General features: G+C 40.7%; 2 protein-coding genes across 2 annotated transcripts; one reads left to right on the forward strand and one right to left on the reverse strand.

Moving 5' to 3' along the window:
• The first annotated feature begins 1,334 nt into the window (after positions 1 to 1,334).
• On the forward strand, positions 1,335 to 6,806 carry LOC137293753 (collagen alpha-6(VI) chain-like). Its single transcript, XM_067824465.1, has 5 exons — positions 1,335 to 1,889; positions 2,267 to 2,824; positions 3,994 to 4,014; positions 4,830 to 4,892; positions 6,140 to 6,806. The coding sequence occupies exons 1-5, from the start codon at positions 1,712 to 1,714 to the stop codon at positions 6,721 to 6,723; spliced, it is 1,404 nt and encodes a 467-aa protein (XP_067680566.1). The 5' UTR covers positions 1,335 to 1,711; the 3' UTR covers positions 6,724 to 6,806.
• A 2,675-nt stretch (positions 6,807 to 9,481) lies between these two features.
• On the reverse strand, positions 9,482 to 17,932 carry LOC137295046 (collagen alpha-5(VI) chain-like). Its single transcript, XM_067826310.1, has 6 exons — positions 17,740 to 17,932; positions 16,405 to 16,965; positions 11,825 to 12,382; positions 11,511 to 11,531; positions 10,780 to 10,854; positions 9,482 to 10,288 (listed from the first exon to the last, which is right to left on the reverse strand). Exons 1-6 carry the CDS (start codon positions 17,861 to 17,863, stop codon positions 9,714 to 9,716), a joined length of 1,914 nt encoding a protein of 637 aa, XP_067682411.1. The 5' UTR covers positions 17,864 to 17,932; the 3' UTR covers positions 9,482 to 9,713.
• Between the last annotated feature and the right edge of the window lie 749 nt (positions 17,933 to 18,681).

Consider the following 18,681-nt stretch of genomic DNA (forward strand, 5'->3'; position numbering starts at 1 on the left):
CAAAGTAGACTAATTTCTATCAGCATGAGTTGATCAAAAAGTCTGAGAAACTAACAGGCAGTGTTCCCCTTTGGCTAAAGGTCCCAATTTGGACCTATCTCTCTTAGAATATTATCTATATATAAATATCTATATACTTATCGATAACAACTATCAGCGTTTGGGAAAACAGTACAGGTTAAATATAGTGTCCATGTCAGTCCTTACATAACACCAGTATTTGTTCAAATGTAACATAAAAACACGTTTAAACCAAATTTAAAAACCTCTAGGTCATATAACAGCCATTAATTCCTGCTAGACGTTAGAACCTGGCCTATTAATGACAATGGGGGCAGCGTTTGGCTATAGTAAAATACTGTCCATCTTGCATGAGTTGTCTCAAACAGCTGAAAGCGAAAAAACCCGTAAATTTGGGATTACTAAAATAGGAAAAATAAATTTGCTTCCGTCAAACGGTTATTGAATATTCCGGTAAACTGTATGTACATTTAATAGACTATAGGTTGTGAAAAACGACTGCTTTCCAGGTGGCTATCTGTTTTTTTTGTCACAGGATGTATGTATATCTATATCACGACAAGATCTGACCCTTCACACAGCCTCAACATCATGCTTGGACATTGTCTCTCTTTTCTTCTGGCGTTCATTGCGGCCACAGTTGCCGACCCACATTACATCGTCGACTCAAGTAGGATTGCCTTAATATTTTATTACAATTACGATAAATGTGTATGAGAAGAATATTAAGACATTAATGACGCACTCTATGGCGATATTCAAGTAGGTATACAGAGTTGCGTCCCTTGGCTGTGTCCGGGTCGACTTTTCTTGTTGCAAGAGGTGAAGATCCGGGTTAGAATTGATCTTCAGAGACCCATGCTTTTCGTTAGAGACGATCGGGTGGTCAGGCTCTATGACTTGGTTGACAAATGTCATCGTATCCCAAGCGCGCAGATTGATGCTCATGTTACTGATCACTAGATTGTCTGGTGCAGACACGCCATATGCCTGAAATATTGCTGCGTGAGACGTCAAACAGCAATCAATCCACAGGTTATCTACTCGATAGATGTATGTAATCGTATCCCAATAGATCGATTCATGATGTCAATAACTGGATTCTCATGTCCAGGCACAATTATTTTCACACAGTTGGCTTACTACTGAGTGGGTCGCTAAAAACTACCAAACCAAACCAAAACACATGCTTGATCCCTTCCTACCAGCATTAGTCTTGTAGCACTAAGACTTACAACTGCCCCTTACTCCGCGTTTTAAGGGGCTACAATTTGTCGATATTTATTTTAAATATCTTTCATCCCCAGAATGCCCCGACAAGCCAGCCGACATTGTATTTGTCGTGGATGGATCCGGTAGTCTGGGAAAGACAGACTTCAAGAAGGAATTAAATTTCGTAAGTAACTTCACCGAAAACTTCAACATCGGCCCGTCGGCTGTCCAGATCAGTTTTGTGCAATTCGCCACATCCGTTCGTAACGAATTTTCCTTGAAGGACGGTCAGTCTTCAGCGAACCTCGTCAGTAGTATCAACAACATCAAATGGCTCAATGGCGAAACGTACACCGGAGACGCATTGAACTACGTTGACAGGAACAGCTTCCAGAAGGGAAACGGCGGTCGTGACCACGTTGCCAAAGTCGTGATTGTGTTGACTGACGGAGAATCAAATCATCCTAATGAAACAGCAATGGCAGCGAAACAGCTTCATAACAACCACATAAACGTTGTGGCTATCGGCATCGGCAACGAGGTCAACAAAGACGAGCTCAACGCCATCGCCAGCAACAGCAAGCATGTGTTCACTGTGCCCGACTTCGACGCTCTGCACACCATACACAATGACATCACAGATACCACCTGCAAGCGTAAGCCGCAATTACGACATGTAATAAACACAATGTAATCAACAGAACATATCTTAAAAGTCAGCCCCTATGTTACTGGTAAGGTAAACTGTGCAACCAAATCATACATGTTCTTGACTGACAGTCTCTTGGTAAGGACACATTCGGTTTGCAAACCTTTGCATGGGTGAAAGACGGTTAAATGAATGTGATATTTTATGTATCGTTATGCGATATATAGTTTCTTTTGGACATTAGATTAGATACAATCAAATCGGACGCATGTTTAGAAGGAAGTAAACTCTGTCTACATCCTTTTCACTCTCGTGCTAGATTCATGTATCTCAGCTTTAGTGCTAAACACTGGATTCAGCAGATTCCCTGTGGATTTGTTTCAGTGTGTGATTCCACACCAATGGACCTGGCTTTCCTCTTGGATGGCTCGGGCAGTGAGGGTAACAAGGACTTCGGGTATCAGAAGTATTTTGCCAAACTCGTAGCCGGAGAACTTCGTATCGGTAACAATGCAACCAGGATTGCAATGGCAACCTTCTCCACAGGAGCAAACAAAAACTTCGACTTCAAGAACGGAATGTCTATAACCGAAGTGAATCATAACATAGACAAAGCTCACTATCCAAATGGAGAGTCGTACACCCACCTTGGTCTGCAGTACCTCCACGACCATACCTTCTCCCAAAGGAATGCAAGGTATGGTACAAAGCATATAGCTGTAGTTCTGACCGACGGAAGATCCAATGAAGAAGATCTGACCAAGCAGCAAGCACAACGTCTTAAGGACAGCGGTGTCCTGGTGATTGCCGTGGGCATCGGGGCTGGCGTACAGATGTCGGAACTGAAGAATATTGCCTCTGGAGACAAGTATATCGTGACAGTTGATGAGCCTAAAGACCTTGACAAGATTCACGACAAGGTGGTCGACATCCTTTGTGAATGTGAGTAGCATGTGGATGTTTTAATGTTTAACAGTCACCCAAAACTCCTTATGCCAAACTTCATTTACTCCGGGGGAGATCGGATAACCTAGGGGTTAGAGACCCGGGTTCCAGACCCGTACTCTCCCATTGTGTTTGTTTGTTTGTTTGTCTGTCTGTCTGTCTGTCTGTTGTGTAAAGTTTTGGTCACCACTATTCTATCTGTATGAGGCAGCCTCTAAAAGTCGTGTCTTGATGAAATAACCCAGTGATTGATAGAGTGGTTAACGGTTCACGCCGTCGAGATGGCGTTTAGACATAATCCAACGAGTGGTCAATCCTGACCAACAATCCATTCTCAGGCCCACCCTCGTTTGCTGAGGAGCTTTTCATACTCGGTATCCAGGGGGTGGCATAAGCTTTAAGATACATCCAACCTCCTATACCTTTCACGCACTGATTGCGTAAGGAGTGTTAGTTTTTCATCTATTTTGATGTTTTATGTTGTCTATATCCTCGTTTTATGTTTAAGAAACATTCGAGTTTTTCTCGAAAATTGCAAACACAACTACAGTAATATTTATCTTTGGTTTTAAAGATCTTTGTCTTGAAAACAAGCCAATACATCAGTACTTTAATCTACGGATGCGAATAACCCAATGCTTGTCGTAAGATGCGACTAAATAGATGGGGTGTTTAGGCTCGCTGATTTGGTTGACACATGTCATCGTATCCCAGTTGTGTAGAAGGATGCTCATGCCGTCATGGAGATGGGCAGTTGCTGAGTGCGGCGTAAAACTACACACAATCAGTAAATACCGCCGACCGCCGACGTACGATGGCGAAAAAAATATTATCCACTGAATATTATCTTTCTCTTCATCTCAGCGGATTTTTTTTCACGAAAACACAGCTTTCAACAGAAGTACAGTTGAAGCAAAATGATCCAAAACGGCTTTCAGTGCTAAGTCCAACATGCATGATAAACGAAATATATGATGACACAGATTTATGACGTTCATTTACAATAAGTTCACATGAACTTAATTCCATATGCTTGCTTAAAATGTTCTCTCTGGATTTGAACAAAGGGCCATTTCTTGGCGTTTGCACCTTGAACACATTAGTTATACTATTGTATGTATTTCCATGTGCCGTTTCATTCTACTGTGTGTATATTTTCTTTTCAGCACATACTGTCTTCCTTACAAGTAAGTCTTAAAACTTTCATTCGCTGATCATCGGCGATCAGTTCAAACAATTGCTTTTTGTCTTTTTCGTTCACGTGGACCTGATAATGCTATTGTTTGTAATTTTGTAAATTATGGCACCCCTTCACTTTAGAAATAACCATTGCATCAAATCCACGAGGGTAAATGTCTGTTGATGTCTCACTGACGTGAATAAAACATTACGAAACAAATCAAAACCGGAGACATTAACAATCTAGGTCCCCTTATCTATCATGCATACACAATGGGAGACAACAGAGAATAGGTACGATCATTCTAAAAATTCCATGTCATATATATGCTACTGATATTTTTCACTGCGGGTATAAGATAATCTATGCAGGTAGATACGTAAATACTATGATATTGTTTTGAGAAATTGCTTCCTCTTTTCGTTCACGCTTGCACACCCGTTTGGAATACGTATATTAAATATAGTATGCATATGGAATAAAGATTTAGATTTAGATTTAGGTTGACGATGATGTTAATGGTGGTGGTGGTGATGATGATGATGATGATGATGATGATGATGAATGTCTCCGCCATCTAAAAATGCCGTGTTATGGATTTTGTTCAGTGGAAATAGAAACATATAACAAACTGTTCAGTGCTCTAAAGAAAACTGAGGCAACGTGTCCGAAAGGTTTCCGGGTGGGACGTATTAGGGGTTACCAGTGGGTATAAATCCGGAGAGCTCCCGGAAAACTGAAATCTGACTTTTCCTTCTGTGATATCGTGATTACATCAGCCGTAAAGTATTGCTTACTATACTATATTTTGAACCGTTGCAGCCGTCACTACGACGACAAGCACGACACTGTTACCGACCACAACGACGCCCGAGCCGAGAAAAGGTTGGTCACATTATCTAGAGTACCATAACCTACCACTACATATTGATAACAGAACCTGCTTTGAAAGTATGTAATGCTGGTGTTGTTTTTACGAAAGGTGTCGCGTGTCTGTACAGGTCTTCATACCATTTCGGTTTTATCAATGTCAACTTTCAGGTCTCTATAATTTCAAAGTTTGTCTTGACATAAGGGTTTCAAAAACAGGTGTGCATGAGATCATGCATGCATACAGGTAATAATGCATGCAATCATGCATCAGGTAATAACATGACAAATGAGTATATTCATATTCGGAAGGCACCGATGGGTAAGTGAAGATACTTGTTCGGATTGATCTTCAACAACCTATATACCTGGTTGGCTGGCTGGTTGTTTAACACCGCACGCAGCATTTCCCATTGATGTGGAGGCGGTCTGTAAATAATCCCGTCTGGACCAGACAGTCCAGTGATAAATAGCATTACCATTGCTCTACGCATGCCATGACACTGTCGACGAAGTCAGCGAGCCTGACCTCCCGATTCAGCTAGTCGCGTTTTATGACATGTATTGGTTACTGAAGATCAATTCTAACCGATCTTCACGGGTTTCATATAGCTGAAACATTCCTAAGTGGGACGTCAAACTGTCCGGATTCCTAATGGTGAGTACAGTGATGGTAATAAGTACCATCTTGTTTGTGGTGTGACTTCGCCGGGGTTCGAACCATTAAAGAGCAGAAACTTTTCCCAGCAGACCGCGGAAGTGATGCTGGATTTAAAATAGAACACGATTCGCAACCATGGGAAGTAAGGTAAGGCTTGGTGGCTTGACATTGGCTGTTTTGCAAGCTAAGGACACTACATGACAGTGATTCGTGAAGACTTTCTTTCACTTAGGCGGAGAATTTACTGTCTCATTCCATGTAATCGTTTCCAGAGACGTGAATCACTACACGTATTGTTCCAATCGGTTCCACTGGTCCTGAGTAGATCAGAAACTGTTGTTTTAGCTGTAACATTGCTGACTATTCGTAAAAAAACAAAACAATTCGATCTTCCTAATAACGTGTTAAACAATTGTTTTCGTGCTTTCCCGGGATCGGTGGGGTAGGCTTTTGATTCAAACATTCGAAGTAGACCAGGATTCGATTTCCCATATGGTACAATGTGTGAAGTCCATTCTTGGTGTCCTCCGCTGTGATATTGCTGGAATATTGCTGAAAGCGGCGTAAAACTAAACTCACCAACTCACTTGATGTTTTCCAGTGTGCGGGCCTCGCCCAGCCGACATCCTCTTCCTCTTGGACAGCTCTGACAGCGAAGGCGCCGACAATTTCGCCAAGGAGACCGACTTCGTCAGAAACTTCGCCAACCATTTCTACATTGACCCCCAGCACAATCAGATCAGCGTTCTGACCTTTTCGGATGACGTTCACAATTCGTTCTGGTTTAACACCTACAAAAGCCGCCATGACGTCACACATGCTATCAGCAACATCAAATACGTTGGTGCGGGCACCAACACAGCTGATGCCTTCAAATTCGCCAGATACCAAAGTTTTTCTGCAAACCACGGATCTCGAACCAATTCAACTAAGATCGCCATCGTCATCACTGATGGCCGATCCAAGGATGAAGCGGCTACTCTGAAAGAAGCAGCCGGTTTGAAGAGCCGAGGAGTCGTAATCATCTCCATCGGGGTCGGCTTCGGACAGGATGACCATGAGCTGAAATCCATGGCCAGTAAGCCAAACTATGTATTCAGTGTGTCGAACTTCGATGCCTTGAAAACTATTCAGAGGCAGGTGATCGAGACGACCTGCCAAGACCACGTAATTCATCACCATTGAAATGCCTAAAACACATGATGTATCTGTACCCTTTTTATGAATCATTCTTTCTTGATACAAAAATATATTGATGTCGTCTTGTGTTTAAAGGCTCTTCTTTCTCGGTTCAACGATTTAATCATATTCACCATGGCAGTGCTAAAGCAGGTTTAAGCACTGTATACTTATTCATATCTCATTCACCATTATTGTGTCATTCCGGTTCACAGTTTGGAGTGAGTGAGTGAGTTTGGGTTTTACGCCGCCTTTAACGATATTCCAGCAATATCATGGCAAGGAACTCCAGTAACGGGACAACTTGGGATTAACTAACCTTCAAAGAACTTCTAACATAATCTGGGAGATCTTTTAACTTTAACGGCTGGACGATGTAATCGTTAGGACATTACATTGGAGAGGGAAATGGTCAGAAAGTAGATTTTCATGAAATAAGTCAAACAAATATCTATGATAGATTAGTGATAGTGATGACGCCACAAAAGAAAACATCATCTTTCCAAAACATTTTAAAGCTTGTAAATGTAGACTTGTTTGCAAAAAATAATTATCAGATAAAGTGTTCATTTATCCTTCACCCCAGGAAAAATATTTTCCAGTTTAGGTTAGTACTCGAGTATTTTTCTCCATCCTTTGTGACAGATATATATTCATATCAGTCTTATTTATAGAAATACGGTACGCTTTAAGTATATGTGTGTAAGGATTATGTGTATGTCAGTTCGTGCCACAAAGCATATGGAGACAGATAAAGACTGGGTGTGATTGGAGGTTTTGTGGGTTAGCTGCTATCAGACACGTTGCGCTGTTGATTATCACAAGGCATAAAATACAGGGAGTCTGGTCTTTCCATAACTGTTTCAGAATTTAGGAATTATGGAAGGAAGTTTACAGGGATCATGTATTATTCATATTAGCATTGCATGCATATTCGCATAAAGATATATGCACATTCGCATATATATATATATATATATCTCTTAAAGAGTCGCTTCATCCAAAAATTCGAAAGAAAAAATACATCAAAATTAAAGCCGCCCTCATAATTTGATATATGTACAACTGTACATTGGGTTTATACTTTCAGAGTAAGGCAGTTAAATGCAGGTCCTAGTACTGAGGAAGTGCAATCCCAACTATAACATACGTTACTTTCGACCACTTTCTAAATAACATACGGGAGCGGTGTGGTAGCCGTGTGGTTAAAGCGCTCGCTCAAGCGAGATCCGGGTTCGATTCTCATCAACGGTATCGTGTGTGAAGCCCAGTCCCGGTGTCGCCCGATCTAATGTTGCTAAAAGTGGCGTTTAGAGTTTGTGAGCTGGCGATTAGGTGCTAGTGAGAAAAAACAAGCATACTGGCATCTGTACTTTACTGAGAAAGTGCAATCCCACACCACTTTCTAAATGGTATTGCGTATTCATTGTCTTCTTGATATTCTTGACAAACATTTTGACATTTCTCGGTGGTGTCACTGCTGTTCAATCATGGGATCAAACATAATGTAAAGATATAAAAAAAATTATATAGGGTGAGGTAGCTCAGTGGTTAAAGTGTTTGCTCGTCCCGCCGAAGACCCGGGTTCGATTCCCCACATGGCTATAATGTGTGTAACCTATTCCGGTGTCCTGGGTGTTGCTGGATTATTGCTTAAAGCGGAGTAAAACTATACTCACTCCGCCACCAAAAGGAACTTTGGTTCACTTTAACAATACGTTTGTACAGCAAGTTGCGCCGAGGGGCGTTTTCCTTGTCGCAAGTCTTCTCACCACTCCATACTCTAGTAACTCATGCCATGCTGGCCGTGAGAGGCCAGGTAATATATCGGCTGTTTTAGTTAGATGTCTGCGTATAGACAGAGACCATATATGGTCTCTGGTATTGACCATGGATGTGTTTCAGTCACGGGTTGGTGTGAGGAAGACGTGATAAGGCGCAACAGTAAACTGAAATTAGTGTACCCCGACGTATACCACCCCCACACTCCGCCCCCCCCCCCCAAAAAAAAAATCCTCAAAAAACCCCCCAAAACCAAAACATAAGCAAGACACAAAAAAAACCCAAAACAAACGAAAACATACAAGAACCTAAACGAAAAAAAAGACACGATAACGATCACAAACACTTTCTCTCTTTCTCAGTCGACGTCTCGACGTCACTCCAGTCTCTCCAATATCAGTCAAGATCCGGCTTAGAATTGGTTGATCTTCAGTAGCCCATGCCTTTCGTAGGAGACGACTAACGGGGTCGGTTGGTCAAGATCGCTGACGTGGCTGACACAAGTCAATTGCTCAGATCGATGTTCATGCTGTTGATGAGTGGATTGTCTTGTCCAGACTCGATTATTTACAAACTACTACTACTACCACCACCACCACCACCACCACCACTACTACTACTACTACTACTACTACTACTACTACTACTACTACTACTACTACTACTACTACTACTACTACTACTACTACTACTACCCCGTGAATAGGCCTTCAGCAACCCATGCTTGTCACAAAAGGCGACCATACTTGTCGTGAGAGTTGACTCATGTCATCGGTCCCCAGTTGTGCAGATCGATGCTCATGTTGTTGGGGTCACTGGATTGTCTGGTCCAGACTCGATTATTTACAGACCGCCGCCATATAGCTGGAATATTGCTGAGTGCAGCGTAAAACTAAACTCACTCACTCACTCACTCACTACTACTACTCTAAAGTTCCCTCTGTGTAAACATCTCTCCACCTCCCATTTACACAAACACACCTGCAAACAGCCATGCGAAGTGGAAAATCTCCTTTACAGTAAATTAGTTTCCACACCAGTTTATTGTTTAATTGAACATTCTTGTCAACCGAGGTTCACGGCCACCGAATACAATTTCAGCATTCCACACACACATTGTTTTGATTTATAAATGAATTCAGTTTTGTCACCACCTGATATAATGATGCTTTATGCTCACTAAGTAATGTCATAAAACTGCCACCGGGCCCGCATCATCCTTTGTGTTCCTGGCATGTGGTCTCAATTACCTGTTTCTGGATGGTCTTCAGAGCATCAAAGTTCTCCACACTGAACACATAGTTCTGCGTGCTAGCCATGGTCTTCAGTTCGCGGTCATCCTGTCCAAAACCAATACCAATGGAGATGATAGTGGCTCCAGCCTTCTTCAGATTATCTGCTTCTTTGAGTGTCTCTGTTTCATTTATAGACCTACCGTCGGTAATGACGATGGCGATCCTAGTGGAGCCGTCACGAGCCCCGTGGGCCTTGGTGAAGCTTTGCGTTCTCGCCATCTTCAACCCGGCAGCGGTATTGGTGCCTGCGCCGACATACTGGATCTTTTTAATGGCGTCTAACACTCCGGCTTTGTTTCTGTAAGAATTGAACCAGAACTCATTCTTTGCCGTTGAAGAAAATGTGAGAGCGCTGATCTGGTTGTGGTGAGAGTCAATGACAAATCGGTTGGCGAAGTTGTAGACGAAGTTGACCTCTTTGGCGAAGTTGTCTGCACCTTCGCTGTCCGAGTTGTCGAGGAGGAAAAGAATATCGGCTGGAGATGGTCCACACACTGCAAGACATATAAAGCAATTATTTGTTTACAGAAGTGGTTCATTTCACGAAACAAGAAGATCGCGATTGTGAATGATTTGGGCAGGTGCTAGCTATTGAGTAGAACATGTGTTGTCATCAATTTCCCCACATCAATCCTATAATTTGTCATCGGTATTTTGCCTTTAACGCCCGATGGAATACGTTTCGGTAATTACTGGAGGCATACAGATGACATTTAAACTATGTTCGATGCAATGTTTACCTCTTGGTCTTGAAATAGTAATAATTTTTGTTGTCATGAGGCAAAAGTAAATCCTGTGTCAGGATTGCCTGTGGAAGATTGGTACAGGGAAACCAATGGTCATAGTCTGAGGGACGAACCATGCAGTGCTTGACGGGTCACATACATGTAGAGTGCGCTCTTACAACAAACAAGTACATCCTGTCTCCGATGGATTCACGGCATGCACAGATGGCCTTAGCATGTGAGAGATATATAAATCTTACCAATTCTTGGCTTCGGCGTGGTTGTAGCATGTGTTGTAGGTTTGGGCGTTGTCGTTGTTGTCGTGGGCTTGGGTGCTAAATGAAGCAAGGGGTCAGTGATGATGTATGTTGACACACGAAGTACATGGAGAATGTTAGCAACAGAAAACCAAAGATCAGCATTGGTTGGAAGATCATTTTACTCATCCTTGGCCAACCTTGGAAGGCTAAACCGGTATATGGGGTCGTTCATAGTGTATGGGTGTGTATATGGTGTGTGTGGTGAGTGGTGTGTGTGATGTGTGATGTGTGATGAGTGCTGTGATTAGTCGTGTGTTGCGTGGTGTATGTGGTGGTGGTGTGTGATTGTATATGTGTGTAGTGGCGGTGTGTGCGGTGGTGGGTCGTGTGTGATATGTGGTATGTTATTGACGGTGGTATGTGGTGTGGTGTGTGGTGATGGTGTGGTGGTGGTGTGTGATGTGTGGTGGTAGTGGTGGTGTGGTGTATGATATATGGCATGTAGTGTGAGTGTGGTTAACGTTTGTGTGATGTCTGGGTCCAAACGCAAGAGCCTAGTGCATGTGGGAAACAGACTTCCAGAAGTTCCAACATGTCGTGTAAAGTCCCCATTAAGCACACCATTAGTGTATAAATGACCTCACCACGTGGGTGTCCCCATACTTTTCGTTTGTGGTAGACATAGTATATTGTGGACAGCAACAATTTATAGGAAGAAATAATATACTTACTCGTGGTGAAGATAGTTTTAGCTGTAACAACAAATGAGAATATATCAGACGAATAATTAGTTTAGTGTTACGCTGCTTTCCACCAATATCACTGCGAGAGACACCAGAAATGAGCTTCACGGACTGGACTAATGTCAAGAATCGAACCCGGGGTTTCGGCGTGACGAGCGAACCACACGTCGACCCCAACGCCCCTAGAAAATTGAACAAATGCTCAAGTATTTTTTTAAATGTAACTTATAACCATTGTATGTTAACTGTAAATTAAAAATGCCAGGTAATCATTGATGCAAAACATATAAACCATGACTCACATTCGCACAAGAGATCTACCACTTTGTCGTGGATCAAGGGCAGGGATGCTGACGAGTTCACATTGAGGATATACTGATCCCCTGATGCAATGGCTTTCAGTTCATCCTGTTCTACTGCGCTTCCGATGCCAACGCTTATCACCAATACACCATGAGCTTTCAGACGCATTGCCTCTCTTTTGGTCAAAAGCTCCTCATTGGAACGCCCATCGGTCAACACAACGGCCACATGTTTGGACCCGTATCTGGCCTGAGTACTTGCGAAGGTGTGGTCAGTGAGGAACTGCAGACCCAGATGTGTGTATGATTCTCCGTTTGGGTAGTGTTTACTATCAATGGCGTTGTTAATTGATTGTAAGTCATTATATTTATTGAAATCAAAATTGTTGAAGGCTATTGTTGAAAATGTCACCATGGCTATACGTGTGCCATTGCCATTGAAGTTCAGTTCACCAGTGACGAGCTTAACAAACTCTTTCTGATTGTCATAGTTGGTTCTGCCTTCGCTGCCTGATCCGTCAAGGAGGAAAGCTAGGTCAACAGGGGAGGAGTCACATACTGGAACAATACATGTCAAGAGTGAGACATATAATACAGTATATAACATACAGTGAGACATATAATACAGTGCGTAACAGACAGTGAGACGTATAATACAGTGTGTAACATAGAATGAGACATATAATACAGTGTGTAACATAGAGTGAGACATATGATACAGTGAGTAACGTGCAATTAGAGATACGATACAGTGTGTAACATACAATGGGACATGGAATACAGTGTCTAACATACAGTGAGACATATAATGTAGTGCGCAATATACACTGAGACATAAGACAGTGGGCAACATAATGGGACATAATACAGTGTGTAACGTACAATGAGGCATATGATACGGTATGCAACGTTCAAAAAGACATACATGTATAATACATTATGTGATGTACAATGAGAAATATAGTACACAGTGTAACGTACAATAAGTCATGAAATGCAGTATGAATTGTACGATTATATTTGTGTCTCTCACTCAATCTTTATTCAGAACTGGAGGCCACAGGCCCATAGTACAGATATATGAAAACAGTTCAACAGCAGAGTGGATGTCTTTTCGAAATAGCATGATAAATAAACAAAGCAACATTTTCAATGATTATCCGATTGGAAGTTGACAGTAGTTGGATAAATTTATGTTTTGACGGTTGTATCGTAAAATAATTGGGTATATATTTGATTCTAATGTTTCTATAGTAATCACAAATTAATAGTACATGGTATTTGTCTTCCAAGATATTTAATTTACAGTGTTTGCACACGGTGGATTTCTTATGGAATTTTCCTTTATAACATCTTAAGTCATAATAAATGGAACGGAACTGTGACATGGCTATTCTTACTTTCTTGAGATTAATACAGCGTACATATGGTTCACATATAACATTTTCTTCAAACAAGGAGTAAATGAATGCACAAGAACTGTTTTGGAGTTTTGCATGTATAAAGCAATCTTTGCTTCTTCGTACAAGCAAATTTAAGAAATTGTGTTTGCTTCCAACTCCCTGCCATATCCAAGCATGTGCAAGTCCACATCTAAAGAGAATTGTTTTTTACATGTGAAGCCCAATTAAGCCTATTTCACTCAGCGGTTGTGTTTGAGTCTAGATTACATAACATTTTGTAAGCTTTAGATGGAAAGCGTGAAGAGGGCATGGAGAGGAACTTTAACCAGTAGGCAATGCAGCGTTTAAGTGTATATACATGGACAGGATATTTACCAGTTTCTGCGAGTACAATGTTATTTGGTATAGACATTCGCAAACCAAGAAATCGTTTACATGCATAAAGTAATACCCTTTCCAGGCAATCATGTTTGTGAAAACCGTACAATTCTGACCCATACAATAATATTGGTAGTATTTTACAGTCGAATATTTTAAAGTAGACATCATATGACAAGTCTTTAAAATTACAAAGGCATTTTGTAATAGAAACTAATGCTTTCTTTGCCTTAACTGAAATGCCTTAACCAATTTAGAGTACTGTTGAATGTTACGCCAAGATACGGGTAAGATGTAACAAGCGTAGTGGATTTATATGTCATTTTTCTGATTTTGAAAGTTTTGATCCTCTTTTAAAAACCATGATTTTAGTTTTATCTAGATTGACACTTAGGGTCCACTTATTGCAGTAGGTTTCTAGAGCTTTAATTTGCCTCTGTAGATCGATTAGAGACTCTGAGAAGAATACCACATCATCGGCAAACATCAGAATAAATATTTCAATAACTGAACACCAGTAGAACATGAAAGGTTAATCTCGGTGACTAGTTCGTTGATAAAAAACGAAAATAGGAAAGCGCTTAGGACTAAACCTTGCCTAACACCAACAGGACAGTCAAATACGTCTGTAAGAAGATTGTTGTTAGTACGAACACAGGCTTTAACATTTTTATAAATACTTTTTAGGGTTTTATCCATTTTTGAATAGAGACCGTGTTTATTGAAGACATTCCATAATTTGTGTATCTGTACTGAGTCAAATACTTTGGAAAAATCTACAGAACATACATACATTCCACCTTTCTTAGAAACGTATTTACAAATTACAGTTTGAAGAACAAATATATTGTCTGTGGTGGTATAGCCTGCTCTGAAACTGCTTGTTCTTCATTTATCAAACCCAAACTGTCTGACCAGAATACCAAGCGGTTATTTAGAATGTTTGTATAGATTTTACCGAAAATACTAAAAAGGGAAATGGCGCTATAGTTTTCCGGGTTGTTTTTATCGCCTTTTTTATGTATTGGCACAATTACTGCTTTTGCCCATTTTATAGGGAATGATCCATTATCATACAATGTGCTGAAAATAATTTCAAGGTAAGGCATGATGATATGACAAGAACACTTGAAGAACTCGCAGATTACGAGGTCTTCCCCAGCGGTTTTATTATATTTAAGTTTATTAATACTTGGCCGGATTTACTCTCGGCTAATTGGTGCACTGAATATATCGTTAGTTATGTTATGAGCCTGGTTGTCAGGTATGGAAATGCTATTACTATCTTCTAGGGAGTAAGAGTAAGTCGCACTGGAGTACCAATCAAAGACATTTCTAAAGTAATCGTGCCAAGAGTTAACCGTAATGATATTTTCAGCTTTACGTGGACATAAGATGTGCTTTAGGTTTCGCCAAAATAATTGGGGGGTAGTAATTGAGTCCTACAACTCACTCATACTTTTGTTTTCAAACTTACGTTTTGCATCCCTACACGCAGTTTTATAGACATTTCTGGATGAGATGTATAAGTCACGGGATGGTGTGTCTTGATGCTTTCTAAATTTATTAAGGTAGTGACACCGCTGATGTTTAAGTGCCAAACATGTATTAGTAAACCAATCTGGGTTTGATTTGATGTATTGATCCACTTCATGCACTCCGCTGAGTTGAGTATCACATCACTAAACTTTTGGATGCCAAGCTCACAATGAGAATATATTACTTCTGTTGCATTCTCCAACTCGTTGGACAGGTTTAAAAGATTTGAGACATATTCACCTTCCTTTTCGGGTTTCCAGACGTACTTAACAATAGGTGTATTTAGCGGCGATTCATTGGTAGCGACTTGCTTGCCATGCATCGACAATAGAGAGAACGATATTAGAAGACGCTGAGATTCACAACGGGAGACAAACGTTGATATCTGGTTAAATACTGTATCTGACCCGATGACATAGTCGATCACACTGCACCCTACGTGACTTATAAATGTATAATCACCTTTACCCTTGCCTGAACCAGATCTTCCACTTGCAATATGGATGTTAAGCAGACGACACATTTCTAGAAGACTTTTTCCAAATGTGTTGACATGGGTATCGCAAGATATTCGTGAAGATGAGAATCCATCATTTATAAAGTCATTCAAATCATCACATCAATGTTATTTATAATACAGAGTGTAACGTGTAAAGAATTATATAATGCAGTTTGTAACATACGATGAGACATATATTACAGTGTGTAACATGCAATGAGATATATAACACAGTGTGTGTAACATGGAATGAAACATATAATACAGTGTTTATTGTAGAATGAGACATATAATACAATGTGATATATGATACAATGGAATATATGATACAGTGTGTAACATACATATACATGTAACATTGTTAAAAGCACACAACAATAAAGATATAACGTGTTTGTAACATATGAAAGCGGTGTTTAACACCGAGTAACATATAAGACACATGTAACATGTAATTATATAATTTGAAACACATACGTAATACGTGGTGTAACATACAATGTGTCACACGTGGCACAGTGTGCTATGAGATTTATACACGTGCACATCAGTTGATAAAATATGCAATTATTTTAAGTTAAAATACATTTCATCTATGCATGTGTGTATGTATGTATTGGCGCCTGTCTCTCTCTCCCTCTCTCTGTGTTTGTGGCTACGATCTGTGAACATTTTGCACGTTTTTTTTTTTTTTTTTTTTTTTTTAAATTAAATTACTGCAGATACCCGGGCTTCGATTGAGATTTCATCAGAACACTCACGTTTACATGTTGTATCTGTCAGCTGCTGATGAATTGACTGCAGGGCGTCGAAATTGGGCACAAGGAACACATGCTTCGAGTTGCTTGCAATGGCGTTGAGTTCATTCCTATTTACTTCACTGCCGATACCAACGGCCGCAACAGTGATACGGCGGTCATGTAGCTTCTTCGCCGCTACCACTGTCTCATTGGGAAAGTTCGACTCTCCGTCAGTCAGAACAATGACGATCTTGTCAACGTGGTCACGGCCACCGTTTTCTCGGTTGAAGCTGTTCCTGTCGACGTAGTTGAGGGCGTCTCCGGTGTAAGTCTCGCCATTCAACCAGTGAATACGAGAAATGGCGCGGATTAGAGAGGAGTTGTCGGTGTGGGAATTCAGTTTAAACTCGTTCCGCACCGTTGTTGCAAACTGGACAACACTTACTTGGACTCTTGTTTTGCCAATATTGAAACTCTTTACAAAATTACTGATGAAAGAAGTTTCCTTTTTGAAGTTAGACGACCCTTCGCTTCCTGATCCATCAACCACAAACACAATGTCTGCTGGCTTATCCGGACATTCTGAGACAGAAACGGGGAATCGTATATACAGGTTTCTGGTCATGGATTTTGACCAGAAAAAGGTAACTTAACCAATTTCAGGACATCTTACATTACCGATAGGACGGTGGGGTAGAGGAGTGGGTAAAGTGTTCACCCTTCACGCCAAACATCCGGGTTCCATTCGATGGGTACACTGTGTGTGAAATCCATTTCTGGTGTCCCAGCCGTGATATTGCTGGAATATTGCTAAAAGGCGTTAAACTAAATTCACTCACCAATGTACGAAAAGGGTGAACATAGTGCATGTAATTGAGTGAGTGCAAGGGACGCCAAGGGACACATGTCGTACCCATGTAGGAATAGAACCTGGGTGTTTGGCGTGACGAGCGAACGCTTTTACCACTAGGCTACCTCAATCCCTCCTTCTTATCACATGTCTTGATTAATAATGGGAGCTGTTTGTTCCATGGTTTTCACTTTTTACATGCATAAACGTGTTGTCATAGCAGACCAAGGATCATAATCGGAAACTGCAATTAGCGGATCCTGCTACGACAAAAGTGCACAGTCCTACACTCGTTTTTGACCAAATAATCGTTTGTATCCCGTGTTATGGAAGACGAGTGACATACAGTTCCTTCAGCTCATAACAGAAACAATAACACAGTGCAAACTCCGACATTTGGAATAACAAAGGTTAACTAGCAGGCATTGTTAAAAAATTAAAAATATAGCTTTAGAATGGATACAGTTTTAAAGATATTAACTGCAAAACGCAATGTTTCCACTCACTTGTGTCGACGATGTACTGGGGTTCGGCGACAGTAACAGCAGTTACAGCAAACAAGACCTGCAGTGTAATAACCAACATGGCGACGTGACACCAAGGGAGTGTCTGCAATTTGTTTTCAGGCATTCTTATACTGCCTTGGCCGTGGGAATAAAGCACGATAATCACATGCTTACAAGTGTGTAATGTTCTGAAAGAGTTCAGTTATGCAACCTTCTGTTTGATAATATGAACATCGTGCAGGTGTCCTCCCAATACACAGACAGTCAGTTCGCAGACGCCTTAAAACAACAACATTTATGGTTCAATGGACAGATTAGCTACTACCTGTTACCTACACGTTATAATGGGATAGTACAAATACAAACACACGAAAGAACAAAACCTGGACCTATATTATTACTTTGGGGATGACCTTCTCCTCTAACGTGATTTGGCATCCAGAGGATAGATTTGATTGGACAAGCTAATAGATTAGAAAAACTCCAACTTGAAGCAGCTCGCATAGTTACTGGTCTCCCAAGATACGCATCTTCCAGTCCGTAGTATGATGGAACAGGGTGGGATTTACTTTTTATGAGAAGGAGAAGATGCTAATCAACATTATGTTATGAAACTGAAAAAGCTTTTGTATTAGTTTTTCTTCAGTTTTTACTTTCACCTGTAGTAGGCAACTGGACAAGTTTTGAGCTAAAATCTGCCATAAGACTGGGGTACTCAACATCATCTTTTATTTCATCAGCAGTACCTCTTAAAAATTGCGACTCTGTCTATCTGTTTATATCTGTTATCCACGTAAAAGACAAATGTGCACCTAAATATTATTCATATGGAATAAGGAAATTAAATGTACTCTTAATTATGATTTATTTAGAATATGTGTGAACAATGCCGCATCTTGTCAAAGTGGCCATGGATGTGAGAATGTTTTTCTATTATCAAGT

The sequence above is a fragment of the Haliotis asinina genome, chromosome 8 (assembly GCF_037392515.1).
Source record: "Haliotis asinina isolate JCU_RB_2024 chromosome 8, JCU_Hal_asi_v2, whole genome shotgun sequence".
NCBI lineage: Eukaryota > Metazoa > Mollusca > Gastropoda > Lepetellida > Haliotidae > Haliotis > Haliotis asinina.